At 57.1% G+C, this 24059-nt stretch overlaps 1 protein-coding gene across 4 annotated transcripts in view; it reads left to right on the top strand.

Annotated features, from left to right (window-relative positions):
• Positions 1 to 24059, top strand: part of GNAI2 (G protein subunit alpha i2) — a 32834-nt gene that overhangs the window by 3355 nt on the left and 5420 nt on the right. For 2 of the 4 annotated variants that reach the window (XM_063661961.1, XM_063661960.1), the window contains exons 2-4: positions 22201 to 22243; positions 22500 to 22641; positions 23130 to 23290. In XM_063661961.1, coding sequence (XP_063518031.1) covers positions 22201 to 22243; positions 22500 to 22641; positions 23130 to 23290 — 346 coding nt within the window. Of the gene's footprint in view, positions 1 to 6270; positions 6549 to 22200; positions 22244 to 22499; positions 22642 to 23129; positions 23291 to 24059 lie in introns of those variants that run through there. The other 2 variants (XM_063661959.1, XM_054480228.2) reach the window with 2 other exon arrangements.

The raw sequence follows: 24059 nt of genomic DNA, 5'->3' as shown, positions 1-24059 counted from the left end.
GATGTGTGAAGAGGGTGGATGACCAGAAAGGGGGACTTTGGGATCCAGGACCCCCAGGCTTTCGAGTTTTCCTCCTGGATGAAGAGAGGCCTGGGAAGAGGGGTCTGCCAGGGAGCAGGGAGGGAGGGCAGGATGGCTGACTCCAGTTTTAGAACTTCCACTGGGCTGAGAAACAGGAAGGGGAAAGCGCAGGAGATGTACCAGGAAGTAGAGCCTGCCCCAGGGCAGTAAGGCGGGAGCAAGCTGTGGCCACCGAAGTCTACAAGCAGTAGCTGCAAGGCTGTGATTGAGTTGGTCACAGGTCCTTGGCCAGGGACTCCCTGTCATCTGGGAGCCATGCAGGTAGGGTAGTCAGGATCCTGAACTCTGGGCATCCCTGTGGGGTCCTACCTAGTCCTGGACTCTGGGCAGGGACAGGCACACCCACCCTGAAACTGCCTTTGGGGAAGTGCTAGCAGCTTCCCCTTCCTAGAGCCTGCAGGCAAGCATGTCACAGCCCACTTAGAGGGTCTTCGTTCCTCACCCTGCTCAGGGCTACTGCTCGATAGGAACTCAGGCCAAGCTGGACCTGCTGTGCTGCCTGTGGTGAGCCCCAAGGCTATTCTGGCAGTAGGGGTGAGCCAGCAGCTGCCACTTCTCCATTCCAGCTGAGGGGCCACCCTCAACTCTGCTGATGTCATTCCATTGTCCTTTATGGTCTAGTCCAAGCGGTGCTGGGCCTGGTGGGCATGGGGACAAGTCATGCCTCCTCTGGTGCTCGTGAGGCCCTGGCTAGGCAGCTGCCCTCTGCCCCCAAAATGACCTCTCCTGAAAGGACTCCTGGATTCCTGAGTATGAAGAAACCGAGATGCCCACGATGTACCTCACCGATGACTGTGACTGGCTGCTGGCCCACTCTGGACCTCAGCTGACTCAGCTGCAAAGCAAGGGGTTTGTTTCTCCAGCTCTCAGCCTTGATTTTCTCGCTGGCCCTTCCCCAGACCCTGCCTCTCAGACCTACCGCCCTACCATTGCATGTACTCTTCCATCTTCTTGCAATATTCTTCCTCACTGTTCTTCTCCCTCTAGCACTCCCTGCATCACCTCCTCAAAGAAAGCTTCCTGACCTTCCCAGGCACCATTGGTTTCTCTTTTCTCTGCATATACAACTACATGAATATTTCCAGAGGGGCAGCAGCTCCCAGCTCCAGGATGAAGAGATTGATTGATGGATTGATTGATTGATTTTGAGACAGAGTCTACCTCTGTTGCCAGGCTGGAGGGCAGTGGTGCGATCTCAGCTCACTGCAACCTCCGCCTCCTGGGTTCAAGCGATTCTCCTGCCTCAGCCTCCCAAGTAGCCGGGATTACAGGCATGCACTGCCACGCCCAGCTAATTTTTGTATTTTTAGTAGAGATGGGTTTTCACCATGTTGGCCAGGATAGTCGATCTCCTGACCTCATGATCTGCCCACCTCAGCCTTCCAAAGTACTGGGATTACAGGCGCAAGCCACCACACCCTGCCTTATTCATTTAAGTTGACACATATTTACCGGCCACCCTGCAAGGGGCCTGGAATTAGGGATATGAGTGGGAGAGACCCACGGCCAGAATAGTGGGATCTGGCTGGGGAAGGGGAAGCCCGAGGACAATGGGACTCAGAGAAGCCCAGCTCACAGCCAGGGAATGAAAGGTGGGGAGGAGGGATTAATTTAACAGGGTAGGGGGATGGGAGGAAAGATCAGGGGATGGAGAGAGCAAGGCAAGCCAGATGGTTGGAGTGCCAGTGTGTTGCAAGTGGAGGGACATGAGGTGGACCCTTGAGTGGGGACAATCATAAAGCCTTACAGAAATCGCTACTATTGGGCCAGGCACGGAGGTTCATGCCTGTAATCCCAGCACTTTGGGAGGCCAAGGCGGGACGATTGCCTGAGCCCAGGAGTTTGAGACCAGCCTGGATAACATGGTGAGACCCCATCTCTATTTAAAAAAAAAAAAAAAGGGCCATGCACAGTGGCTCATGCCTGCAATCCCAGCACTTTGGGAGGCCGAGGCAGGCAGATCATCTGAGGTCAGGAGTTTGAGACCAGCCTGGCCAACATGGCAAAACCCCATCTCTACTAAAAATACAAAAATTAGTCGGGTGTGGTGGCAGGCACCTGTAATCCCAGCTACTTGGGGAGCTGAGGCACGGGAATCACTTGAACCCAGGAGGCGGAGGTTGCTATGAGCCAGGATCATGCCACTGCACTCCAGCTTGGGTGATAGAGCGAGACTCAGTCTCAAAAAAAAAAAAAAGAAATCACTACTATAACACCTCACCCTTATTGAGGGCTTCCTGTGTGCCATGCACATTCTGCATGTTTTACATGTTTCCTCCTGGAGTCCTGACCTCTGCCTGTGCTTTGGGTATGTATAACCATTAGGCCCATTTTACTGATAAGAAAACCGAGGCACAGGGAGTTTCTGGTACTTGTCCAAAGTAACAAGTAGCTGGCAAGTTTGCAAACTGCTCCTCAGAGTCTTTGCTTCCAACTGCCAGCCTACAGCCTCCACCTGCTGCAGAGTCCAAACCAGTGTGTGTGGGGGCTTCATCTATTCTCAGGGCATTGGGGAACCATAGAAAGTTTCCGAGCAAGGGGGTGATGTGATTTCTTTCAGTAGGATGCCCTTGGCTGTCATGTGGAGGATAAATTGTAGGCAAACAGGAGAGCCAAGGAAGAGGCTAGAGTCCTAGGCTGGGAGATAGTGGGGACAGAGAACAAATACAGATTGGAGGGGAAATTGAGGTAGGGAAGAGACTGACAGCATATAGGGGTAGGGGAGGGGGGTCATTGCTATGGCTGGTGGGGGGATCATGAAGTGGTGGAGAGCCTAGGAACAGGGGCCAGTAGGATGGGATGCACCCAGTTCTGGACAGTGTGGATTTGAGGTGCCTAGGTGTCTTGGGGAGGCTTCAGAGCAGTGGTGGACATGGGGCTGGCAATCAAAGAAGTCAGGCTAGAGAGGACCTTGTGGGGTTCTGAGCCCCCAGAGTGGGAGGTGTATGAGTGGAGTGGCAAGCAGAGGCCTGGCCATAGCCCTGGGGACCCCATGGAGATGGAGAAGGAGCAGCTAGCAGGGTGGAAGCAAGGGTTGCTGGACTCCCTGGGAAGAGCATAGGACTGGAAAGGAGCAGCTAACTGGCGGGAAGGGTGCCATAACCACAGGACCTGGTCTGGGGCTAGGGAAGGCCATGCCTTCCGGTAGCCCCATCCTGCCATGCCTCCATAGATTGGGGTCTGTGTTGTGCCCGTCTACTGAGAGCTGGGCCTCCAAGGGGCTGACAGGTTCTCCCTGTTGCCTGGCAACTGTGAGAGCTGTTGGCTGTTGCTAGGAGCAGGCTAGAGAGGCCAGAGGAGCGAGGATAGGCTCTCAAGCCTGGGGCAGGGTGACGGGTAGAGGGAATGGGAGGGGCCCACCTTGGAAGCCAGTTTGTAGTCTGTGCATGGACAGACTGTATTCTTGGCCATGTGTACCCATTTTTGTAGAGTGTGTTCTGTGGATCTGAGGCATGTTGGAGGCTGACCTATGTGTGGGTGTCTACAGCATATTTGTGGCCCTGGTGGGCATTATGTGTCCTCAACATGTTGCATGCCCATGGCAGGGCCTGCTTGAGCTTCAGAGCAGTGGTGGACATGGGACATCATATCCTATGTCTCAGGACAGGAGGGGGGCCTGAGGGAGTCATTGGAGGACTTCCAGGCCAATGACTCCTCAACAAGAGAGACATTCAGGTAGGGATATGCAGGCACTACAGGGAGAACAGCCAGCCTGGGGATTGGGAGCTGGAACAAAATGTGTAACAAGATTCTTTTTTTTTTTTTTTTTTTTTTTTGAGACGGAGTCCTGCTCTGTTGCCCAGGCTGGAGTGCAGTGGTGTCAGCTCACTGCAATCTCCAGTTCCCAGGTTCAAGCGATTCTCCTGTTTCAGCCTCCTGAGTAATCAGGATTACAGGCACGTGACACCACGCCCAGCTAATTTTTTTTTTTTTTGAGACGGAGTCTTGCTCTATCACCCAGGGTGGAGTGCAGTGGCAGGATCTCAGCTTACTACAAGCTCCGCCTCCTGGGTTCATGCCATTCTCCTGCCTCAGCCTCCCAAGTAGCTGGGACTACAGGCGTCCGCCACCACGCTGGCTAATTTTTTGTATTTTTAGTAGAGACAGGGTTTTACCGTGTTAGCCAGGATGGTCTCAATCTCCTGACCTCGTGATCCGCCACCTCGGCCTCCCAGTGCTGGGATTACAGGCATGAGCCACCGCGCCCGGCCTTTTTTTTTTTTTTTTTTTTTTTTTTGAAATGGAGTTTCGCTCTTATTGCCCAGGCTAGAGTGCAATGGCATGATCTCAGCTCACTGCAACCTCCGCCTCCTGGGTTCAAGTGATTCTCCTGCCTCAGTCTCCCAAGTAGCTGGGATTACAGGTGCCCACCACCACACCCGGCTAATTTTTTGTATTTTAGTAGAGACAGGGTTTCTCCATGTTGGTCAGGCTGGTCTCAAACTCCTGACCTCAGGTGATCCGCCCACCTCAGCCTCCCAAAGTGCTGGGATTACAGGTGTGAGCCACCGCACCCGGCCTAATTTTTGTAATTTTAGTAAAGACAAGGTTTCATCATGTTGGCCAGGCTGGTCTTGAACTCCTGACCTCAAGAGATCTGCCTGCTTCAGCCTCCCAGAGTTGCTGGGATTATAGGCGTGAGCCACCATGCCCAGCCAAAACGTGTACCAAGGTTCTAAGTAAGGGGTTTATGCTAAACACCGGGCTGTTGGTGGCAAGCACCCTGTCTTGCTTCAGAGGCCTTCCCTGTCTTTGGGCTGGGGCCTCCTGGCCTCATGGCACTGGGGTCACACAAAATGCCTTCGTGGTTAATCTTTGGTAGACCCTTCAAATGTCCAATCGAGGCTGGGGCTCTGGGCTCCTCCTGGAGCACAGGATCAGAAAGACTTGAAATGTTCAGCTAGAAACACTGCTGCCTCCGCCCCACCTTTGCCTGGCCATAGGGTTGCAGCCATTGCCCAGTGGGGACAGGCCACAGGAGGGTGGGATGTGGGATCATGGCCACCTCCAGACGTGGACAGGCCATGGAAGAGACAGGTCATAAGATCACGGCCACTTTTGTTTCTAGAAGTCCAGTGGCAACTTCTTCCTCTTTCTTCCCTCCCAACCCCCTCACCCTGCCTGCCCGCCCTCCTCTCTTCCTCCCTCTCCACCCTCTCACCCTCTCTCCCTTTCTCCCTTGGGTCCTGATTGCCTGGTCCCAGATTGGAGTCCAGGATGGCTGCCTGCCGAAGAATGCCTCCCGGTAGACTGGGGAAGGATGGATATGAGAAGCCACCCAGCTAAAGGAGACAGCCTAGGCAAAGGTGTAAAGATGGAAATCAATTTTTTTTTTTTTTTTTTTGAGACGGAGTCTTGCTCTGTCGCCCAAGCTGGAGTGCAATGAATGGCGCGATCTCGGCTCACTGCAACCTTCGCCACCCGGGTTGAAGCAGTTCTCCCGCCTCAGCCTTCTGAGTAGGTGGGATTACAGGCGCCCACCACCACGCCCGGCTAATTTTTGTATTTTTAGTAGAGACGGGGTTTCGCCATGTTGGCCAGGCTGGTCTAGAACTCCTGACCTCAAGTGATCTGCCCGCCTCGGCCTCCCAAAGTGCTGGGATTACTGGCGTGGGCCACTGCGCCCGGCCTTTTTTTTTTTCCTTTTTCAACTTGCTGCAACCCAGAGGGAGAAGGCGGTAAACCCGCCTTAAGACTGAGAAAACCGCAGTCCAGAAAGGCTCCCGAGTTCTGTCGATCCCAAAACAAGTTTATTGGACTCATTAACTTTAACAAATGACGAAGACACGCCTCCTTCACCTAACTCGCCCAACTCGCAGAAGCTCAGAGGGCTGGTTCCTGCTCTGCCCTCGAGGGCACCGGATCCCCACCCTCGGGCTAACAGATCCGCCCTCCCGGCTGTCCAGCAACGGAGCTCCCGGCGCTCCGCACCCAATCACAGCCCGGTCCCGCCTGCAGCCCGCCCAGTGCCGGGTCCCTGGGTTTGGAACCACCCCTATTGCCTTTTCTCGGCGTGGCCCCGCCTGCAGCCCAGGCCCGAGCCTGGGCTGCGCCTAACTTCCCCCTTCGCTCCGCCCTCGAGCCAATCACCAGCCTCGAATCTCCTCTGGCCCCGCCTGCAGGCCCGCCCCGGCCCAGTCCCAGGCTTGGTTCGCCCAGGCCCCACCCTCGGCCCTCCCCGCCGTCGGTGCGCGGCGGTAGGGAAGGCGCCTCCCGCAGTCGCTCGGAACTGCCGACCCGAGAGCTACCCGCAGAGGGCTGGTGGTGGGAGCGGAGTGGGTCGGGCGGGGCCGAGCCGGGCCGTGGGCCGTGTGGGGGCCGGGCGGCGGCCGGGCCGGCGGACGGCGGGATGGGCTGCACCGTGAGCGCCGAGGACAAGGCGGCGGCCGAGCGCTCTAAGATGATCGACAAGAACCTGCGGGAGGACGGAGAGAAGGCGGCGCGGGAGGTGAAGTTGCTGCTGTTGGGTGAGGCCGCGTCCCGCACTGGGATCCTTGATTCCCAGCTCGAATCCCCAGACAAGGACTTTGACCTCCCAGACTAGGGCTTCAAACTCCCAGACCCCGGGCTGTCTGGGACCCCAAACCTGGGCCAGGACCAGGGTTGAAAACTCTAGGTTGGACTAGACCTTTGATCCTGCCCAGACTCTAGACCAGACCCCTATCTCATCCCAGACCCCAGACCTCCAAATCCAGTCAACAGTGCCCCAACACCCGCGGTCCAGTGCCCTGCTTGGCCATCCCCCCTTGCTAACTAGCTTCACAGAACTTCAGAGCCCCCGCCATCCTTCCCTACACTTTACCCAAACCCCCAGGATGCCCGCCACTTGTTCCCCAACCCTCAGGCTCCGCTTGTTTTCCTCACCTGCGCCTTTTATTCCTATTGGGCATGAGCATCTCGCGGGGCCCCTGCCAGGCACCCCACCCACTCCCTCCTTTTCCTTCTGTGCCCCATCCCTAGTCTGGAATCTGTATCCTCCACCTGTGCACTCTGACCCAAGGAACCTCTCGAGTGGGAAACTGCTCTTGAGCTCCATCTCCAGCTGGAACCCCTTCAGCGAGCCCTGCTCCCTGCTTCCTGCCCTCCAGATCCTTCTCTGCAGGCATCACTCCCGAAAACCTCTGCTGATCCTCCCCTAAGTCCTCTTACACTCTGGCCTTCCCCAGATCCCTCCACCCCTCCTGCACCAAGTGGGCTGGGCTAGGAGGAGGGATCCCTGGGTTGGAGAGGGCCTAGGCTGCCTTACGCAGAACCCCCACGGGGCTGGATTGAGGCTCCACTGGTCACGCTGGGGGAGGGGGCCAGGCCTCAGGCTTCCCAAGGAGGCTCTATGTTTTCCAGTTTCGAAGGCCAGTCTGGGAAGTAGGAGAGAGAGTGGAGGAGTTAGGGTTGTGGCCGCCTCCAAGGCCAGGAAAGATGGTGGCTGCTAGAGGGGTGGGGGGAAGTGGAAGTGGTGAGACAGCCGACATATTGCTGCCCCTGCGGGTGAGCCCAGGAGATCTGCTAGTAGGTGCTGGGCTGCCCACACCCCTTCTGGGCTGCAAGGCCTGGGATGTAGCCTCTGAGAGTTGGGGGGCTTGTTGGATCTTGGGACCCTGTGAAGGGGGATGGTGGACTAGCTGAATGAGGAGTTGAGGGGCCAGCTGGGGGTGGGCCAGGGTGCCTCTGAGCATCCTAGCTGGCCTTTTGCAAAGACGGTGGGCCTACTGGCTGTCCCCATCCATCTTCCCACTGGAAGTAGGTGTGGTGCCCAGTGGCAGTCTAATTTTGATTTGGGGGTTTTAGAGTTGGGGGGAGGGAGGCCGGCCCTTGCAACAGCGCAGCACCGTTGTAGGCTGAGAAGTGCATGGGGGGGTGTGGCCCCTCGGCTTCAGAACTGTCATGGGGCTCCCAGGCTGTGAAAAGCAGGGCTTTTCGTGCTGGACCTGTGGCCGAGGAACAGCATGTATGTCCATTATGGGCCATCTGTTGACTGTCCCGGCGGACCCGGCCTCCGGGGCACAGCCTCGGAGGTTTCAAAATGGCATCCGCTTCGCTGCTGCCTCAGGGAGGAAGAGAAGGGGCGGGAAGGGGCGGCGGCCCAGCCTCCTGGGTTGCTTTGCGTTGGGCGCTTGCCTCTTCCTGTCTCTGCTGTGAGTGCGGCAGCGGCAGTGAGTGGGTGTCGACGCGGCGGAATGCCCGTCGCTGCTGCTGCTGCTGCTGCCCGACGGGCCTGGGGAGGGCACTTCCGGTACCGCTGCCTCCCAGTGCCCAGCCAGGATTCTCTAGACAGCCTCTCCCCAGGCTGATTGCAGTTACTGTGGTGGCCGAGGAAATGCAAGACTGGACCATAGAGCTGGGAGAACGCAGGGCTTCTGGCTAGTTTTGTTTCCGGGCACCAGAAGGGTCCCCCATCCCACCAGGCCTGCTCCTTGGAGCCCAGCTCAGCTTTTGGGCTAAGGCAAGTGAGACCTGGCAACTCCTCCCACACTGGGCTGGCAGCAGCCAGGGGTGCAGGGTCTGGCTTAGCACTTTCTAGCCTGGGGAGTTCACCCTGGGGTCCTGGCCTTCTGGCCTTTGCTTACTCTGTGAAATGGGCTTCCTGGGTTTTGGCCAAAGGAGTGCCCCAGCTCAGGATGGGGAGAACAAGAGCCTCCTGGTGGTTCTTGTTGGGGATGTAGGTTGGGAGTAAAGACCCTGCAGTGTGTTGCAAAGGGCTCTGAACAAGCTCTGCTTGATATTGACGACCCAATCTGCCATGGCTGCCTGGGGAGGGATCCTGGCTTGAGCCATGCCTTTCCCATCCAGGTGCAAGGTGGTGATGGGAGCCCAGCTGTGGTAAGTTCAGAGTTCTGGGCGCCTGTCCCATGTAGCGGGAGACTTTGTCCAGGCAACGGGACTCAGGTTGGGCAACTGCCAGCCTTCCCTCCCAGCCAGAACCACGCCTGCTGCCCCGCCCGCACACCACCTCCCTCCCATCTTGGGTAGCCCTGCCAGCAGGCGGGCACAGTCCTTGTCACCAGGGCAGAGGCTGATGTGGTACACACAGGCAAGAGAGTATTTCCTGGCAGCTTGGTAGGGGGAGCAGAAACCAGTCCTACTCTAGGGATGCTCCCCACTCCTACCCAGCTCAATGTGACTGATCAGCTAGGCCCAGGTGGAATCTGGGACCCTGGTCTGGGCTCTTAAGGGAAAGGAAGCCAGAGTGGATGTGAGGGGGGTGAGTCTCTGATTTGGGATGGGCCTGTGTGGACAGCTTCACAGAAAAAGGAGACAGTGTCCACCATTGGCTCCATAAAGGCTTCAGAATGTAAATAGAGAAGTTCTCTCTTGCCCCTGGAACTTTGCGTCTGTTGTTCCCTACTTGATTGTTCTTTAAAACTTTACTCTGGGATCACCTCCCAGGATCCTTCCTGGACATCTTCCCTCGACCAAGGCTGGTGAAACGTCTGGCTCCCAGTGCTGTTGCTTCCCCCCTCAGATGCCTGGAGACTGCAGGGCAGGGCTAAGTCCTCTTCATTTATGTGCCCAGCATGGAGCCTGGCATCTACTGGGTGCTTCTCATCTGTTTGTTGAATGAAGGAAGTATCCTCTGAACCTGATTTTGGGTAGATGGTGGAGTAAACTGAGTAGCAGTTTGCATACTGTGGGCAGGTGGCAAGGGCCCACAGGCCCACCACAGGGTTGGTGACCAGCATTGAGGGGCCACCGAGAAAAGTTCTTCAGGCTGTTTCTTCCCAGCCCCGCCACAGGCTATGCTGGCACCTGAGAGAATTATTACCCCACCCTGTGCAGAACTCCTGCTGAGCAGAGTGGCTTTGTATTCTTCCGTCCAACTCAGGCTGTTGGTGCACTGCTAGAGAGCTGCTGTCTCTGACACTCCAGTAGCCACAGTCGAGCTTGAGCTGGCTGGTCCAGCAGGGGCTGCTCCGCAGCCCTGGGGCTCAGACCAGAGCAATGCTGTGAGAGTCCTGGTACTGGCCAGTGCGGAGACTGCACATAGCAAGGGCTCAATGAAGTTTACCAAAAGAAAAGAAAGGGAGTTTTGTGGCCTCTGTCCTGTCTGTGTCTCTTGCAAAGGGCTGGCATACTATAGATGCCTAATGAGTGTATATGGACAGAATGAAGTGATTGAACATGTCCATGAACAGGGCAGAGCTCCTGGGAGAGGAGTAAGTATAATCCTGGGGCAGCCACTGGAGCCTGATAGGAAGGGCTAGCTTGGGATTCTGGCTGGCTGGGTAGTGGGTTAGACTCTAGTGGTGCTTGTGAAGGGGGGCTTCCTGGAGGAGGGGGTCTGCTGGGCGGCTGTGAAGGATGAACACCATTTGCCAGGGCCAGGCACTGGGGGTCAGAGGGACCAACTCAACAAGAACACTGCAGCAGGAAGACTTGGCCTGTATTCCCAAGAGCTTGGGTGGGTGTTTCCTGGCCTGGTGGGGAAAGGGCCACCCTCCCTGGACCAGCCCATGGGGTCATCCAGACCTGAGTTCGAATCCCAGTTCCACCTATGGCACTGGCTGAGAAACTCAGCATCAGGTGAAGCCCTGGCAGGAGTCCTGCTCTCCACTCATAACCTGGGGGCAGAGTGCCTCCCTGCAGCCACAGGTGTTATGGGGACAGTCCACCAAAGCCTGGAGTTATGAAAAATGGGTGAGCGAGGCCAGGCGCGGTGGCTCACACCTATAATCTCAGCACTTTGGGAGGTTGAGGCAGGCAGATCACCTGAGGTCAGGAGTTCAAGACCAGCCTGGCCAACGTGGTGAAACCCCGTTTCTACTAAAAATACAAAAAAATTAGCCAGGTATGGTGGTATGTGGTATGCGCCTGTAATCCCAGCTATTCGGGAGGCTGAGGCACGAGAATCGCTTGAACCTGGGAAGTGAAGGTTACCATGGGCCGAGATGGTGCCACTGCACTCCAGCCTGGGGGACAGAGCAAGACTGTCTCAAAAAAAAAAAAAAAAAAAAAATAGAAAATGGATGAGGGACCCACTGCTGAGAGTTTGGTGGGAAGGAAGTCTCCCATCCTAGAGGCTGCTTGGCCCCAGTTCGGGGCCCTGGGGAACCCCCTCCCCTGCCCTCAGGCAGCTGTTCACAGCAAGTGGGGAGCCCAGGGCATGCAGATAGTTGGTGCCAGCAGGAATGACAGACTGCCCTGGGGACCTTAGGCCCAACCTCTGGGGGTCTAGGTTTGGAGATGTGGTAGGGCCCTGGGTGCCAGGTGGGCCAGTACCCACCCAGGCTGGCCTCCAGCCCCTACACGCTCCCCCAGCCCTCTCCTTCACTGCTGGAGCTCATTAGCACTTGAATGGGGGGCGGGGCGGCTTGGGCCTCTGAGTCTCTTCTTCCCACCCCTCCCCCAGGCTTGTCGGGGCTTTGTCTGCAGGAGCAGGCAGGGATAGAGCTCCCACACTAAGGAGTGAACAGGGGTTTAAGCTATAGCTGACCCCCTCTGCCTGCATCCTGCCCAGTTCTGCTAGGCTCAGCCCCTGCCTCTCACGCCAGTGTCAGAGCAGCCGACATGAGGTCATACCTCTAGGGTAGGAGTGAGAATAGGTCCTTTAAGAGATACCTCTGAGCTGAGAGACTAGGTGAATCAGGGCAGCTGGAGCTCAGCTGGGGGCATCCCAGGCGGGTGGGGGAGGGGAACCCCAGACAGAGGGCTGAGCAGGTGTGAGGACAGAGAGAAAGAGCCGCGCTGCTGTGGCTGGAGGTGGAAGTCAAGCCAGTTGCGGGGGACACGGGCTTCCATGTTAGAAGCCCTGAGGCAGCATCACACCACCCACTATGTGTCAGAGCCTAGGCTGCTGGATGGGGCCTGGGGATGGTCCGGGACCCCTTTGGCCCTGGGCAGCTTGTCAGGGGTTGGCCCTGGGTGGCCTGAGAGGTAGGGTCACTGAGTGCCATCACTGATGTCCCAGGCCCTTGAACATCTGTTTGCCTAGCAAGTGGCAGCAGGTAGTGCTGAGGGTGGGGTGTGGTCAGGTCCCAACAGGGTCCCTAGGCCTCCAGCACTGCAGGGGGTGGGGCAGTAGGTGCACTTGGGGCTACTTGGGCCACAGGCAGACACACAGATCCTGTATACTCTGCCGTTGATCTCAGTTCTTGGTCCCTGGCTGTGTCTCTCTCAGTCGGTCTCTAAAAGCCACCCATTTACTTGGCGGGAACAGGATGGAGGAAGCTTTGTCCACCCAAGCTCTTAGCCACTGAGGAACCAGGGACTCCCCCCACCCCACCCACAGCAGAGGAGGAGACTGTCACCCCAGAGCCTGAGTGCTGCCTCCCCTACATCCCGTTGTGCTGTGGGGGGAGGCAGGACCGGGCAGATGGGGGAAAGGTACAGGCCAGGGAGTAGTCTCATCTTCTTAGCATCTCAGGCCAGGAATCCCAGCCTAGGAGTTCAGCGAGGAGGGGAAGGGGTCAGCAGGTTCTGGCCAGGCCACTGCTGATGCACCCTGCCTAAGAGTGCTCTGCAAGGTGCTTTGGGGAAGGCAAAGGATTGGGCCCTTTGATGGTGTCCCTGGTACCTGATGCTCTCAGGCAGCCCTTCCCTCAGCTACAGGTGCAGGGTGGAACCCCGTCTGCCCAGCCCCACCCAGCCCTTCTAGCCTGAAGCTCTCGTTCTTACTAAACCTCAACCCCACCCTCACCCTGATGTTACTTCTTGGGGCTGTGGCTGCTCTTGGTGGCTAGGGAGGAAGAATCTTTCTGGAATAACCAAACATTTGCTGGGCTGGTTCTTCTGTGCCGGCCTCTGTGCACATTTACAAGGCTTGAAAGGCAGCACCACACCAGTCTGAGCAAAGGCCTAAAGGTGGGGTCATCTCAGCCTTGTTGGGGAGAAGATATCCTTATGGCTTGGAGGAATCTGGGGGCTCCAAAGCTGCTGACAGCCTCAGGATATGAAAAGGAGGTGTTGGCAGCACCTACTGTGTGTGCCCCAGGCGGGGAGGAGGAGGTAGTGAAGTCTGCACGACATGGCAGGGCAGGGCTGGGCCTCTCGGGGAAGTGGTGTCCACACCGGAGGAAAAGGAGGAAGCAGCTGGGGGAGGAGGAGCCCAAAAGAGGAAGAGGCCGGAGGGGCTGCCTGGTGCTAGGGTGGGGGTGAGAGCCCAAGGGCCCCCCAGGGCTTTGCCAACTGGAAGGGTCTAGGAGGTGAACACCTGCCCAGGCTTATCTGTGCACTCCTGGGGGCCATTCTAGTGGCGGTCACTGAGTTGGAGCCAGTCCAGGTAGCTCTGTCCCTTGTCCCACCCCAGCAACCCTCGGGCCCAGGCTCCCAGAGAAGATGGTGCCTTCGAGAAGGATTCCAGGCCCCTTCTTTGGCCACAGGAAGTTGTGGCTGGGAGAAGGACGCTGGCGGGACGGCTAGCAGGAAGGCAGAGGGCTGCTCTTAGATTCCCGAGCGGCCATTGCTCTCCAAAGCCGGAAGGCCAGCCACAGGCTGAGATGAATGCCTGGAAATGCAGCAACAGCCCCGAGATGAGCTCACTCTGGGTTTCCCCTGCTGGGGGGCGGACAAAGGAGCCCTGGCCTCAGCCTAAGGATTCTCCCCTGCGAGCACCCACTCACTGGGTCTAGGGCTGCATTCACTGGGCTTGTTTCCCCTCAGGTGATAACCACAGCTATCTCTGATTGAGCCTTGACTGTTGTGTGGAGCTGAATTCTTCATTATCTTGTCATATTTAATCCTGTTAGGCTGGGACTGATATTACACCCATTTCACTGATGGGCAAACTGAAGCTCAGGGACTTTATGCACTTAAACAAGAAACAGATGCCAGGACATGACCCATGTAGTGACCAAGCGCCTGCCTCCAACTGCCATGGCCCCTTGGGAGTCTGTGCTGGCTGGAAGTAACCGATCAGGCAGGACAGCAGGCAGACGGTGTGGGGGTGTGTGTGTGTTCTGCATGTGCCTATGGGCCCTGGCTTGCGGGCCTCAATTCTTCTTTTAGGAGATGGAAAGGGAGCTGTCTGACCTGGAAGGTGGGACCCAAGACTCTGTGTATGAAGCTTTCTACAGCCATGTGGTCATGGGCGACACCCCCCCCTTTTTTTTCTTTGAGATGGAGTCTCACTCTGTCACCCAGGCTGGAGTGCAGTGGCATGATCTCAGCTCATTGCAACCTCCGCCTCCTGGGTTCAAGCGATTCTCCTGCCTCAGCCTTCTGAGTAGCTGGGACTACAGGTACGCGCCACCACGCCCGACTAATTTTTGTATTTTTAGTAGAGACGGGGTTTCACCGTGTTGGTCAGGCTGGTCTCGAATTACTGACCTCAAGTGATTTGCCTGCCTTGGCCTCCCAGAGTGCTGGGATTACAGGTGTGAGCCACCGCGCCCGGCCGCAGCTGCACCTTTTGACTTCCCACTTTTTCTCCTAGCCCATATCCCCTCACAGTGATGCTCAAGTTATAGCTGGCAACAGGGCTTCATTCTTTCCCTAATATTATGCTTGTTCTCCCACAAGCCCCAGTCTTAGACTGAGACCAAGCCTGGGGAAGGCTCAGAAGCTATTGAAGTCCATGGTGAGGGCCTCAGAGACTGGGAATTGTCCAGAGGAGTGAAAGGAAAGCATGTTCCTTAGGGCTCCACTGTGAGCACAGGATCAGTGCTGGGTGCACGTGTGGTGCTGTGTAGCGGCGGAATGTGGCCATGGTGTCGGCTGATGACTGCATGATAGTTGTTGAGGCTGGTTCCTCTTGCTCCTTGGCCTCCAAATCTCAGTATTGTGGCCTAGTGGGGGCTTGCCCTCTCTTATAGGGGTTCCTAGGGGTTCTGCTGTGTTGCCAGGCCAGGCCGTAAGGGGCTGATGGGGCTGAGGAAGGCTTAGGAGAGCCAGAGCAGAAGCGTCCAAGCCTCTCTGGGCCATGAGGCCATGCACAGAGCAGAGACCCTTGCATCCTCATGGCCACCCAAGACTGTGGGTCCCAGAGGGTCCAGTTCCTCACCGTGAGACCTCAGACTGTCCTCTTCCCTCTCTGTATCCAGTACTAGAACCTGTGATGCTGTGATTTTTTTTTGAGACTGAGTTTCGCTCTTGTTGCCCAGGCTAAAGTGCAGTGATGCGATCTCGGCTCACCACAACCTCCGCCTCCCAGGTTTAAGTGATTCTCCTGCCTCAACCTCCAGAGTAGCTGGGATTACAGGCATGTGCCACCACGCCCGGCTAATTTTGTATTTTTAGTAGAGACAGGGTTTCTCCATGTTGGTCAGGCTGGTCTCGAACTCCTGACCTCAGGTGATCCGCCCACCTTGGCCTCCCAAAGTGCTGGGATTACAGGAGTGAGCCACCGCGCCCCGCCAGTGCCCTGATTCTTAGCATGGTCTCCTGGCCTGTGGACACAAGGACAGCTGCTGGCTTGGGTTGGGCCCTGAGGCAGTTTGGGGTGACTTTGAAGAGGCTACTCAGGGCAGGCCTTGGGTTTGGCACCCTCCCTCAAGGGGTACATTTCATAGATGAGGCCTAGGCTCCCATTATCTTTCCCAGAGTCCACCGCCATGAATCAGAAGGGAAAAGAGGTCATTCAGGTGCCTTGGGAACAGCGGAGGGATGCCTGAAATGAAGAGGCCTCCAGGGAGACGGTGCCAAATGGCCCAGCTCCGCGTGATCCGGGTCTTGTCCAGCACCTCCTGGCTCCTGCACAGGGCGGTACCTGGGGCCTGAGGCGCCAACTTTGAACAGGTCTGGGGCCTCCTTTACATCAGGCCAGCCTTCCTCACCCGGTGCCTGAGTTTCCCTCTGTGCAGTGGAAAGGGCCCCACTGAGGGAGACACACCTTGGCCCAGACTTTCCCATATGTGGGCAGGACCTGAGGCCTCAGTTTCCCTAACACAGAGATCTTTGACTTGGCAGTAGCAAGCCAGGTCCTGCTTGGTAGTGCTCCCCTTTGGGCACTGTGAACCCCTGGAAGCCGCTGGAGGCAGCCGAGTGCCAGAGACTGGCGGGAGGGAGGTGTGGAGTCTGTTGGTCTGTTCAGGCATCCGTTATAGGGCCATGCCACACACACGGGTGGGAGTGTTGCCGGTCCCTTTCAAGACCTCGAGTCCCTGCCTCCCAGTGCCGGACCCGTGCTGAGCCTCTTCGGAGGGAATGAGGGAGGCCGGGGAGCAGCACCTGGAGGAAGGAAGAGACGCCAGGGGCGGGGCTCAGAGGGCCTTTGTCTGGCCGGGCCTCTGCCCCTCCCTCCCGTTGCCATGGTTTCTGTGTGTGCCGAGTCTCTGCAGGCTGGGGGGCTTCCCAGGGACGGGCTGGTGGGTGGGACACCTTCCCCAGTAGTCCCTGGCTGAGGCTGCTTTTCTGAAACAAAACGCTGCCCAGTGCTGCCCAGCCCCCACTTCCTTCCACAGCGTCTCTGGCTGCCGGGCGCCCCCTGGTGGTGGCGGGGCCTGGGTCCCTAGGACTGCAGGGGATGTGGGGGTGCATGGGATCTGAGAACCACAGGCTGAGCTGGAGATGTGGCACCTTCCTGGGATAAGAGTAGGAGGTGGTGTCCGGGCTGCCTTTGTGGTGGGCTCAGGGCTACCCCCACCTGCCCCACCATGTCCCACTGGGATAGGCTGGGGAGTTGTGGCAGTGTGGGCGGGCCTGCTGTTGTGGGTTTGAGCTGGGCCGCTGCCCAAGTCTACCCTGTGGTCCCAGCCACTGCTGCTTCTGAGAATCTCTGCCCTCGGGCCTGCCACGTCAGTCAGCTGGCTGCTCTCCCTGGCCCCACGTGTTCCCACGGAGCCCACCAGTATGGGGGTTCTCTCCAGGGAGGTCTGCCTGGCTTTCTGGGCGTGTGGAGCCAGTGAGCAATGTCAGCAGTGAAGCTCCTGGGCAGGAAGGAGGCCCCAGCTGTGTAGGAGTGCCGGGTTATACTAAAGGGAAGTGACTATACTAAAGGGAAGTGACGACACAGCGGAAAGCCAGCAGAGGAGCCAGTAGCTCTGACTCCTGTCCCAGGTTATGCTGAGTCCCAGCAGGGAACCACCACAGCTCTGAATCAGCCTGTTAGCCACTGTCCATTGCTCTTCACCTGCTCTTTATCTGAAAACCTTCAGAAGCTCTCTTCCAAATGAGATGACCACAGCAGTCTTCTCTACAGGTTGCAGGAAATGAGAGGTTTGGGGAAATCTGTACTCTTTCAAAGGGTAGAAAAATAGTGATAACTTTTACCTGAATGCTCACCATGTGCCCCACACTGTGAGAAGAGCTTTGCATTTAATCCTTACCCATCTCTCAGAAGGAGACAGTGTTGTCCCATTTCACAGATGAGGTGCCAGAGAAAGGGCAGAAAAGGAGCTGAAGCTCTTGAGGATCTCAGGAAGGATCAGAGTGGACATCAGGGCTGTGGCATGTCTGGACCTCCTTCTGGGAGAGGATCTGAAAATGGGAGGTAGGCTGGCTGGCTGCTTGAGGCTTGACAGCTCTGCCCAGGGGAAACTGAAGCCAGAAAGGATAGCAGCAAGTCCCAGCCTCCCAGCACATCAAAGCCTGTTAAGGAGTTAGAGGGTCCAAGATGAACAGATGCTGTGACTTGAATGCTGGGGCCTGGAATAAGCATCAAGTGACGAGAGCTGTGGGCATGTCTCTCCTGCTGCTGGGGCCCTGCTGGTCTTGTTCGTGCAGGTGGAGTGGTACTGTCTCCCTTCTCTCATCAGTTCCCCCCTCTGGGGCTCAGCACTCCCAAAGTGGAAGCAGGTGTTTTAATGCAGAGCAGCTGCCACCACCCAGCACATCACTGCGATTACTGCCCACCTGCTGTGGGCCCCAGCTGCGCCACAGGGCAAAGGCTGCAGAGGTTTCTTCCTTGGTGGGAAGAGGTGTGACTCAGTGGGAATGCCAAGGCCACCCCAGGGAACCTCTGCAGGCCTCTCTGGTCTTACCCAGCTGGGGATAGAGCACTTGGTGGGGCCCTCTGCGGGCAGGAGGGGCTGATTCATGCCACCTTCTATTGCCTTAGTTCCCCTACCCAGCATCTTTGCAGAAATCTGGACTCAGGCTGGACGTGGTGGCTCATGCCTGTAATCCCAGCACTTTGGGAGGCCAAAGCAGATGGATCACTTGAGGCCAGGAGTTTGAGACCAGCCTGGCCAACATGGTGAAACCCTGTCTCTACTAAAAATACAAAAATTAGCCAGGCGTGGTGGCACGTGCCTGTAGTTCCAGCTACTGGGGAGGCTGAGGCAGGAGAATTGCTTGAACCGGGAGGCAGAGGTTGAACCAGGAGGCAAAGGTTGCAGTGAGCCGAGATCATGCTATTGCACTCCAGCCTGGGCGACAGAGCGAGACTCTGTTTCAAAAAAAAAAAAAATCTGGACTCAGCAACCCCTCTGAGAGGCAGGTGCGAGGGGAGCTGGGTGCGCGCAAAACTCGCAGATAAGCCTCATGCCAGCTTATCTGGTAGGGGACATCCATCAGGTCCTGATGGAAAGGGGACCCAGCCAGAGATGTGGAGAGTGAGGCTACTGCCCCACAGCTGCCAGGGCACTTAGCCTGTGGGCTGCCTGAGAGCTCTTCACCCCACCCATTCCATCCAGATGCCATACTGGGGCTCCACCCACCTCTGCTCCTGGCCCCCTTCTCTGCTGGAGCTGCTCCTGGGCTGTGCCCCTGCCTCTGTCCCGTTGTTCCCCCTGCTTCCTGCCTGGCTGCCAGCACCACGCCCTTGTCCTGCCACTCACTACTTCCCGCCTGAGTCACAGCTGCTGGAAAGACAAAGAGACCAGCCTGAGTCTAGGGATAGAGGCTCCATGACCTTGCTTTGCTTACCTGTCAAGTGGACCTCTTTTTTCAGTGACCCCCTGCTTGGGGTAGAGAATGTTCTCTTAACATTTAAGAGGCCTTAGGAGGGGAAAATGAAACTTGAAGGGGACAGGGAAGTGGGCCCTCCCTGGCTGGGGCAGGGAGCAGATATCCTGGCTCCTAGCGTGACTGGCTCTGTGCTGCCTACCTCATGTCTACCAGGTCTAGCGGCTGCTAGGAAAATCAGATGCAAAGCAAGTTTGCACCCTTGTCCCTGGGCAGGGTCACGAAGCGGCCCACATCACCTACTAAGAGTGGGCAAAGGGCCAGACCCCCTCGTCACTCTCAGTGGCCAGATAGGGAAACTGATGCCTCAAGTGGGCAGGAGTCCCGAAGTCACACAAGAGGGGGAAGCTTTCACCCTAGACCTCAGGTCCCCCATGCCCTGGGTAGCTTCCCTGCTGAGTCTCAGCTCGCCTGGCTCGGGACTGCATGGGGACCCATGACTTCGCATCCTTGGCCTCTGCTCCTCCAGTTCCCCGATCCTGGCTGTGACTGGCTCCTGGTTCTTCCTCCTGCTCTGGAGGAGCCAGTGGGGAAGACAGTCAGGTGGCCACTGCTGCCCTCCCTGCCCCAGTGGGTGCTTTGGGCCCAAGGGGGATGGGCCTTAGCGTTCAAGCATCACTGTGAGGCTTTCCTGGGACCTTTCCCCATGTCCCCATCGGCAGGTGGAGGAGTGTTGGTATGGAGATCCTGGCTGCCCCTCTGCCATGCACAGCCCAATGGGGAGGGAGTAGTGCTGGTATATATCCCGGTACACACCCCAGTGAAGATACTGGGCCTGGCCCCTGTAGTGCCCAGGGGCTAAAGCAATAGAGGGGATTGCTGCCCCAGCCACAGCGCCCCAGCCTTCCCAGGGCCTGCACATTTGTATGTCCACAAGATTGTGCAACCATCACTGCTATCTAATTCCAGAACATAATCACCACCCTCAAAAAGAAACCTCATACCCAACTAGCTGTCACTCCCCATCTCCCCAAATCCCCTCCCCTCATCCTGCAAAGCAGGCCTGGGACAGTCAGAAGCTCAGTGATTGCAGGCGCCTGATGGCATTTGTGAGGAGGGCTCAGGCCCTTCCCCTCAGGGTGGTCTCTGGCGTAGGGGGCTGAAGGTGGGCAGGGGCCTTGGCAAGGCCTGCCACCATGTCCCAATACCTGCTGCCGCTTGTTGAGCACTGCAGACATGGCCTAGAGTCTGCCTAGGGAGATAGGGAGTGAACCCAGTGCCAGGTGGACTGTGTGGCTCCGCTGCAGTACCAGGTACTCAGGACAGCTCTAGGAGGGACTGCACGGTGGGCAAGTGCGCTCCCTGCAGAGGGGACTCTAACCCTGTGACCTCAGCCTCCCTGGACCTCAGTTCCTTCATTGGTTAGATTGGGATGAGAATGGAACCTACCTCCCAGGATTGCTGTGGAGATGGCAGTTGGTGGGTGTCATTGATGTAGAGCAGCATCTGGCACATGGTGGGCGCTGTTTTCATATAGCTTTGCTGTCGATATTGCCGATGTTATTGTTACTGCTTGTGTTCGTTTGTGTGTTAGCACCTTCATCCTCTGAGGTTGTTTTGACCAGCCCCAAGGGATGCTGTTGAGGTTGGCCAGAGTACCCAAGTTTGACTTCTGCACAGACCCCACTGCCTACCCAGCTAAGCTGCACAGAGGAACAGACGTGCCACAGTGATCAGAATTGGGACACCGTGAATGGGGCATGGGGCACGTATTCCCAGCAACAAAGAGAACAGCATGAGCAGGGCCCTGGAGATAGCTAGAGGTAGTGCCTGGCAGCTGCAGGTGTGACTGGCAGTGATGGGGCAGGAGCACAGGGTCTGGGAAGGACAGCAGGGCCCAGCTGGGGGCCATTCGACCTGGAGCTCAAGACAGCCAGCAGCAAGGGAGCAAGGTCAAGGTGAGGCCCTGCCTCCACTCCCTCTGGCCCCCAGCCAGGGAGTTGGATGGCCCCCCTGGTCCTTTTTTACACAGACTCCCTGGGTAATACAGGCTCCTGGGCTGCACTCCTCAAGATCTGGCTCTGTTGTCTGGGATGGGACCTGGGAATCTGCCTTTTTTTTTAGACCAAGTTTCGCTCTTGTTGCCCAGGCTGGAGCGCAATGGCACGATCTCGGCTCACTGCAACTTCCACTTCCCAGGTTCAAGTGATTCTTCTGCCTCAGCCTCCCGAGCCGCTGGGATTACAGGCACCTGCCACCACGCCCGGCTAGTTTTTGTTATTTTTAGTAGAGATGGGGTTTCAACATGTTAGCCAGGCTGGTCTCGAACTCCTGACCTCAGGTGATCCACCTGCCTCAGCCTCCCAAAGTGCTGGGATTACAGGCGTGAGCCACCACTCCCGGCGGAATCTGCTTTTTTAAACACCTCCCCAGGGCATTGTCCCACAGGGTCTCAGCCACATTTTGAGAATGGCAGGGTGGACCAGGCATCATGGCTTCCCTCCACCCTCTTGCCCTTCTGAGTCCTGGCTACATGATCTTAGATCAATAATTTATTTTTCTGAGCCTCAATGTCCTCATCTGTAGAATGGGAATAGAAACAGTATCTGCTGTGACTAATACAGGAGAGAATGCAGCAAATCTCAGTACCAGCTAAGGAGAAATATGGGCCAGGGCTGTACCGGGCCAGGGAAAAGCTTGAGTCAGTATGGGCGTGTGTGGGTGTGGGTGTGTGAGATACGCCGCAGGTCTCCCAGATTCATGAGTCAGTACGCGTGTGTGTTATACTGTAGGTCTCCTAGATTCTAGCCTTCTAGCCTCCATCTGCTCAGGGTAGACCTGGGCGCAGTGAGCAGAGGGCGGGGCATTGGGCCATGTCCAGAAAGCTGAAGTGTGACGCTGTGCTCCTGCTTAGGCCCCTGGTTGCTAAGGCTCAGAGTATGGGGAGAAGAAGGGCTGCTACCCTGTTGGATGGAGTATGCAGGGCATCTTCCTGCCAGCTCTGCCCAGGGTACCATATTGGCATGCACCAGCTGCACAGGTTGGCGAGCCTATGTATGTGAGAACAAGGTGGCTCCTTCAGGGCTGGCCAAGTCTCTAGCCAAGACCCCTGAACTCAGCCAGGACAGTGGGGAGCCATGGTGGGCAGCAGAGCTTGTGGGAGGCAAAGGCCTGCGGAGAGTCGGCCATGGGGCACAGGCACTCTAGGTTACCTTGACCACTGTGGCCCTGCCAGCTGCATTCCTGGTAGCTCAACTGTCCACCAGGCCCAGCTGCCTCCATCTCACGGTGCAGCTGGTGGGAAGGTTAGTTCTGCCTCCTGGGCTACAGGTGTCTGGGCATTTGTTCTGTGCCTGTGGAACCCCTCTGGGCCTGCCCCCTGACCACCTGTGCCCTCTGTTCCAGGTGCTGGAGAGTCAGGGAAGAGCACCATCGTCAAGCAGATGAAGTAAGTGCTGTATCCCAGAGGCAGTGCTCAAACTCCAGCTTCCCCTCTTCATCTTCTGGGCCTGCACTGCCTCTGACTACAGGCCCAGCCAGTCTTAGCCAGGCCCAGAATCTTCTCAGAGGCAGTCACTTATCCTCAGGTCCCAGTGGGTCAGGGGCAGTTTTCCCTTCTCTGAAGCAGGTCCCAGCAGCCCCAGGCAGCCGTGGGAACTCCCAGTGCCCTGGGGACACTAACCTTCCTGGTCCCTGGCTATCAGGATCATCCACGAGGATGGCTACTCTGAGGAGGAATGCCGGCAGTACCGGGCGGTTGTCTACAGCAACACCATCCAGTCCATCATGGCCATTGTCAAAGCCATGGGCAACCTGCAGATCGACTTTGCTGACCCCTCCAGAGCGGTATGTGCCCTCCGCCCCACCCTCTTCCACCTCCCAAAAGGTTTTGGGGTGGCTGGGTGTGGTGGCTCACACCTATAATCCAAGCATTTTGGGACGCCGAGGCGGGTGGATCACCTGAGAGGTCAGGACCAGCCTGGCCAACATGGTGAAACCCTGACTCTACTAAAAATACAAAAATTAGCCGAGCATGGTGGCACGTGCCTGTAATCCCAGCTACTTGGGAGGCTGAAGCAGGAGAATTGCTTGAACCCGGGAGGCAGAGGATGCAGTGAGCCAAGATCGCCCCATTGCACTCTAGCCTTGGTGACAGAGCTAGACTCTGTCACAGAAAAAAGTAAACAACAACAACAAAAAAAGGTTTTAGGGCAAGTCTCATCCTAGGGAATCCAAGAATACCCTAGCCTGGGCCCCATTCCAGAGGTCTCCCTGCCTCTGGCAGAGTGGGGGTACCTTCCTTCAACTGCCTGACCACCCACCACTGTGCCCAGGACGACGCCAGGCAGCTATTTGCACTGTCCTGCACCGCCGAGGAGCAAGGCGTGCTCCCTGATGACCTGTCCGGCGTCATCCGGAGGCTCTGGGCTGACCATGGTGTGCAGGCCTGCTTTGGCCGCTCAAGGGAATACCAGCTCAACGACTCAGCTGCCTAGTGAGTGCTCTGAGGGGCTGGGCAGGGCAGGACAGGGCAGGGCGGGGGCTGGGGGAGGACTAAAGGCTGGACCGGAGGGCCTGAGAACCCCCAGAAGGACACTGCTGGTCTTTGCTTATGAAACTGATGACTGTTAACCAAGGCCTTCGTGTTTTTTGGTTTGGAGGGTGGGTGGGTGTCACGTTACTGAAAGGCCAGGAGGAATGACAGGCAGGTGGCTTATACAGTACATCTCTTCCAGGCCAGTTGAGTCTGATCTGTCTTGACATACAGTCTTCTAAAGAACATTTGCGGCCGGGCGTGGTGGCTCACGCCTGTAATCCCAGCACTTTGGGAGGCTGAAGGCAGGTGGATCATGAGGTCAGGAGATCGAGACCATCCTGGCTAACACGGTGAAACCCCGTCTCTACTAAAAATACAAAAAATTAGCCAGGCGTGGTGGCGGGCACCTGTAGTCCCAGCTACTCAGGAGGCTAAGGCAGGAGAATGGCGTGAACCTGGGAGGCGGAGCTTGCGCCACTGTGCTCTAGCCTGGGTGACAGAGCGAGACTCAGAACATTTGCTGCCACCTGTTATGTGCCAGGCCCTCTGCAAGGCTTCAAGGACACAGTGATGAGTGGAGCAAAGTCCCCATGCAGTGACAATTTAGGGTGTTAGTGAAAAGGTAGAGGTGGGGTTGGCCCAGAGACAGGATTGCTGAGCTCTGAAGGAGAGTCAGCCAGGGGAGGAGTGGATGAGACGATTCCAGGCAGGGGCACAGCATGTGCAG

Source organism: Pongo pygmaeus, chromosome 2, assembly GCF_028885625.2.
Source record: "Pongo pygmaeus isolate AG05252 chromosome 2, NHGRI_mPonPyg2-v2.0_pri, whole genome shotgun sequence".
NCBI classification, from domain to species: Eukaryota; Metazoa; Chordata; class Mammalia; order Primates; family Hominidae; genus Pongo; species Pongo pygmaeus.
This window is presented reverse-complemented; position numbering and strand designations above follow the sequence as displayed.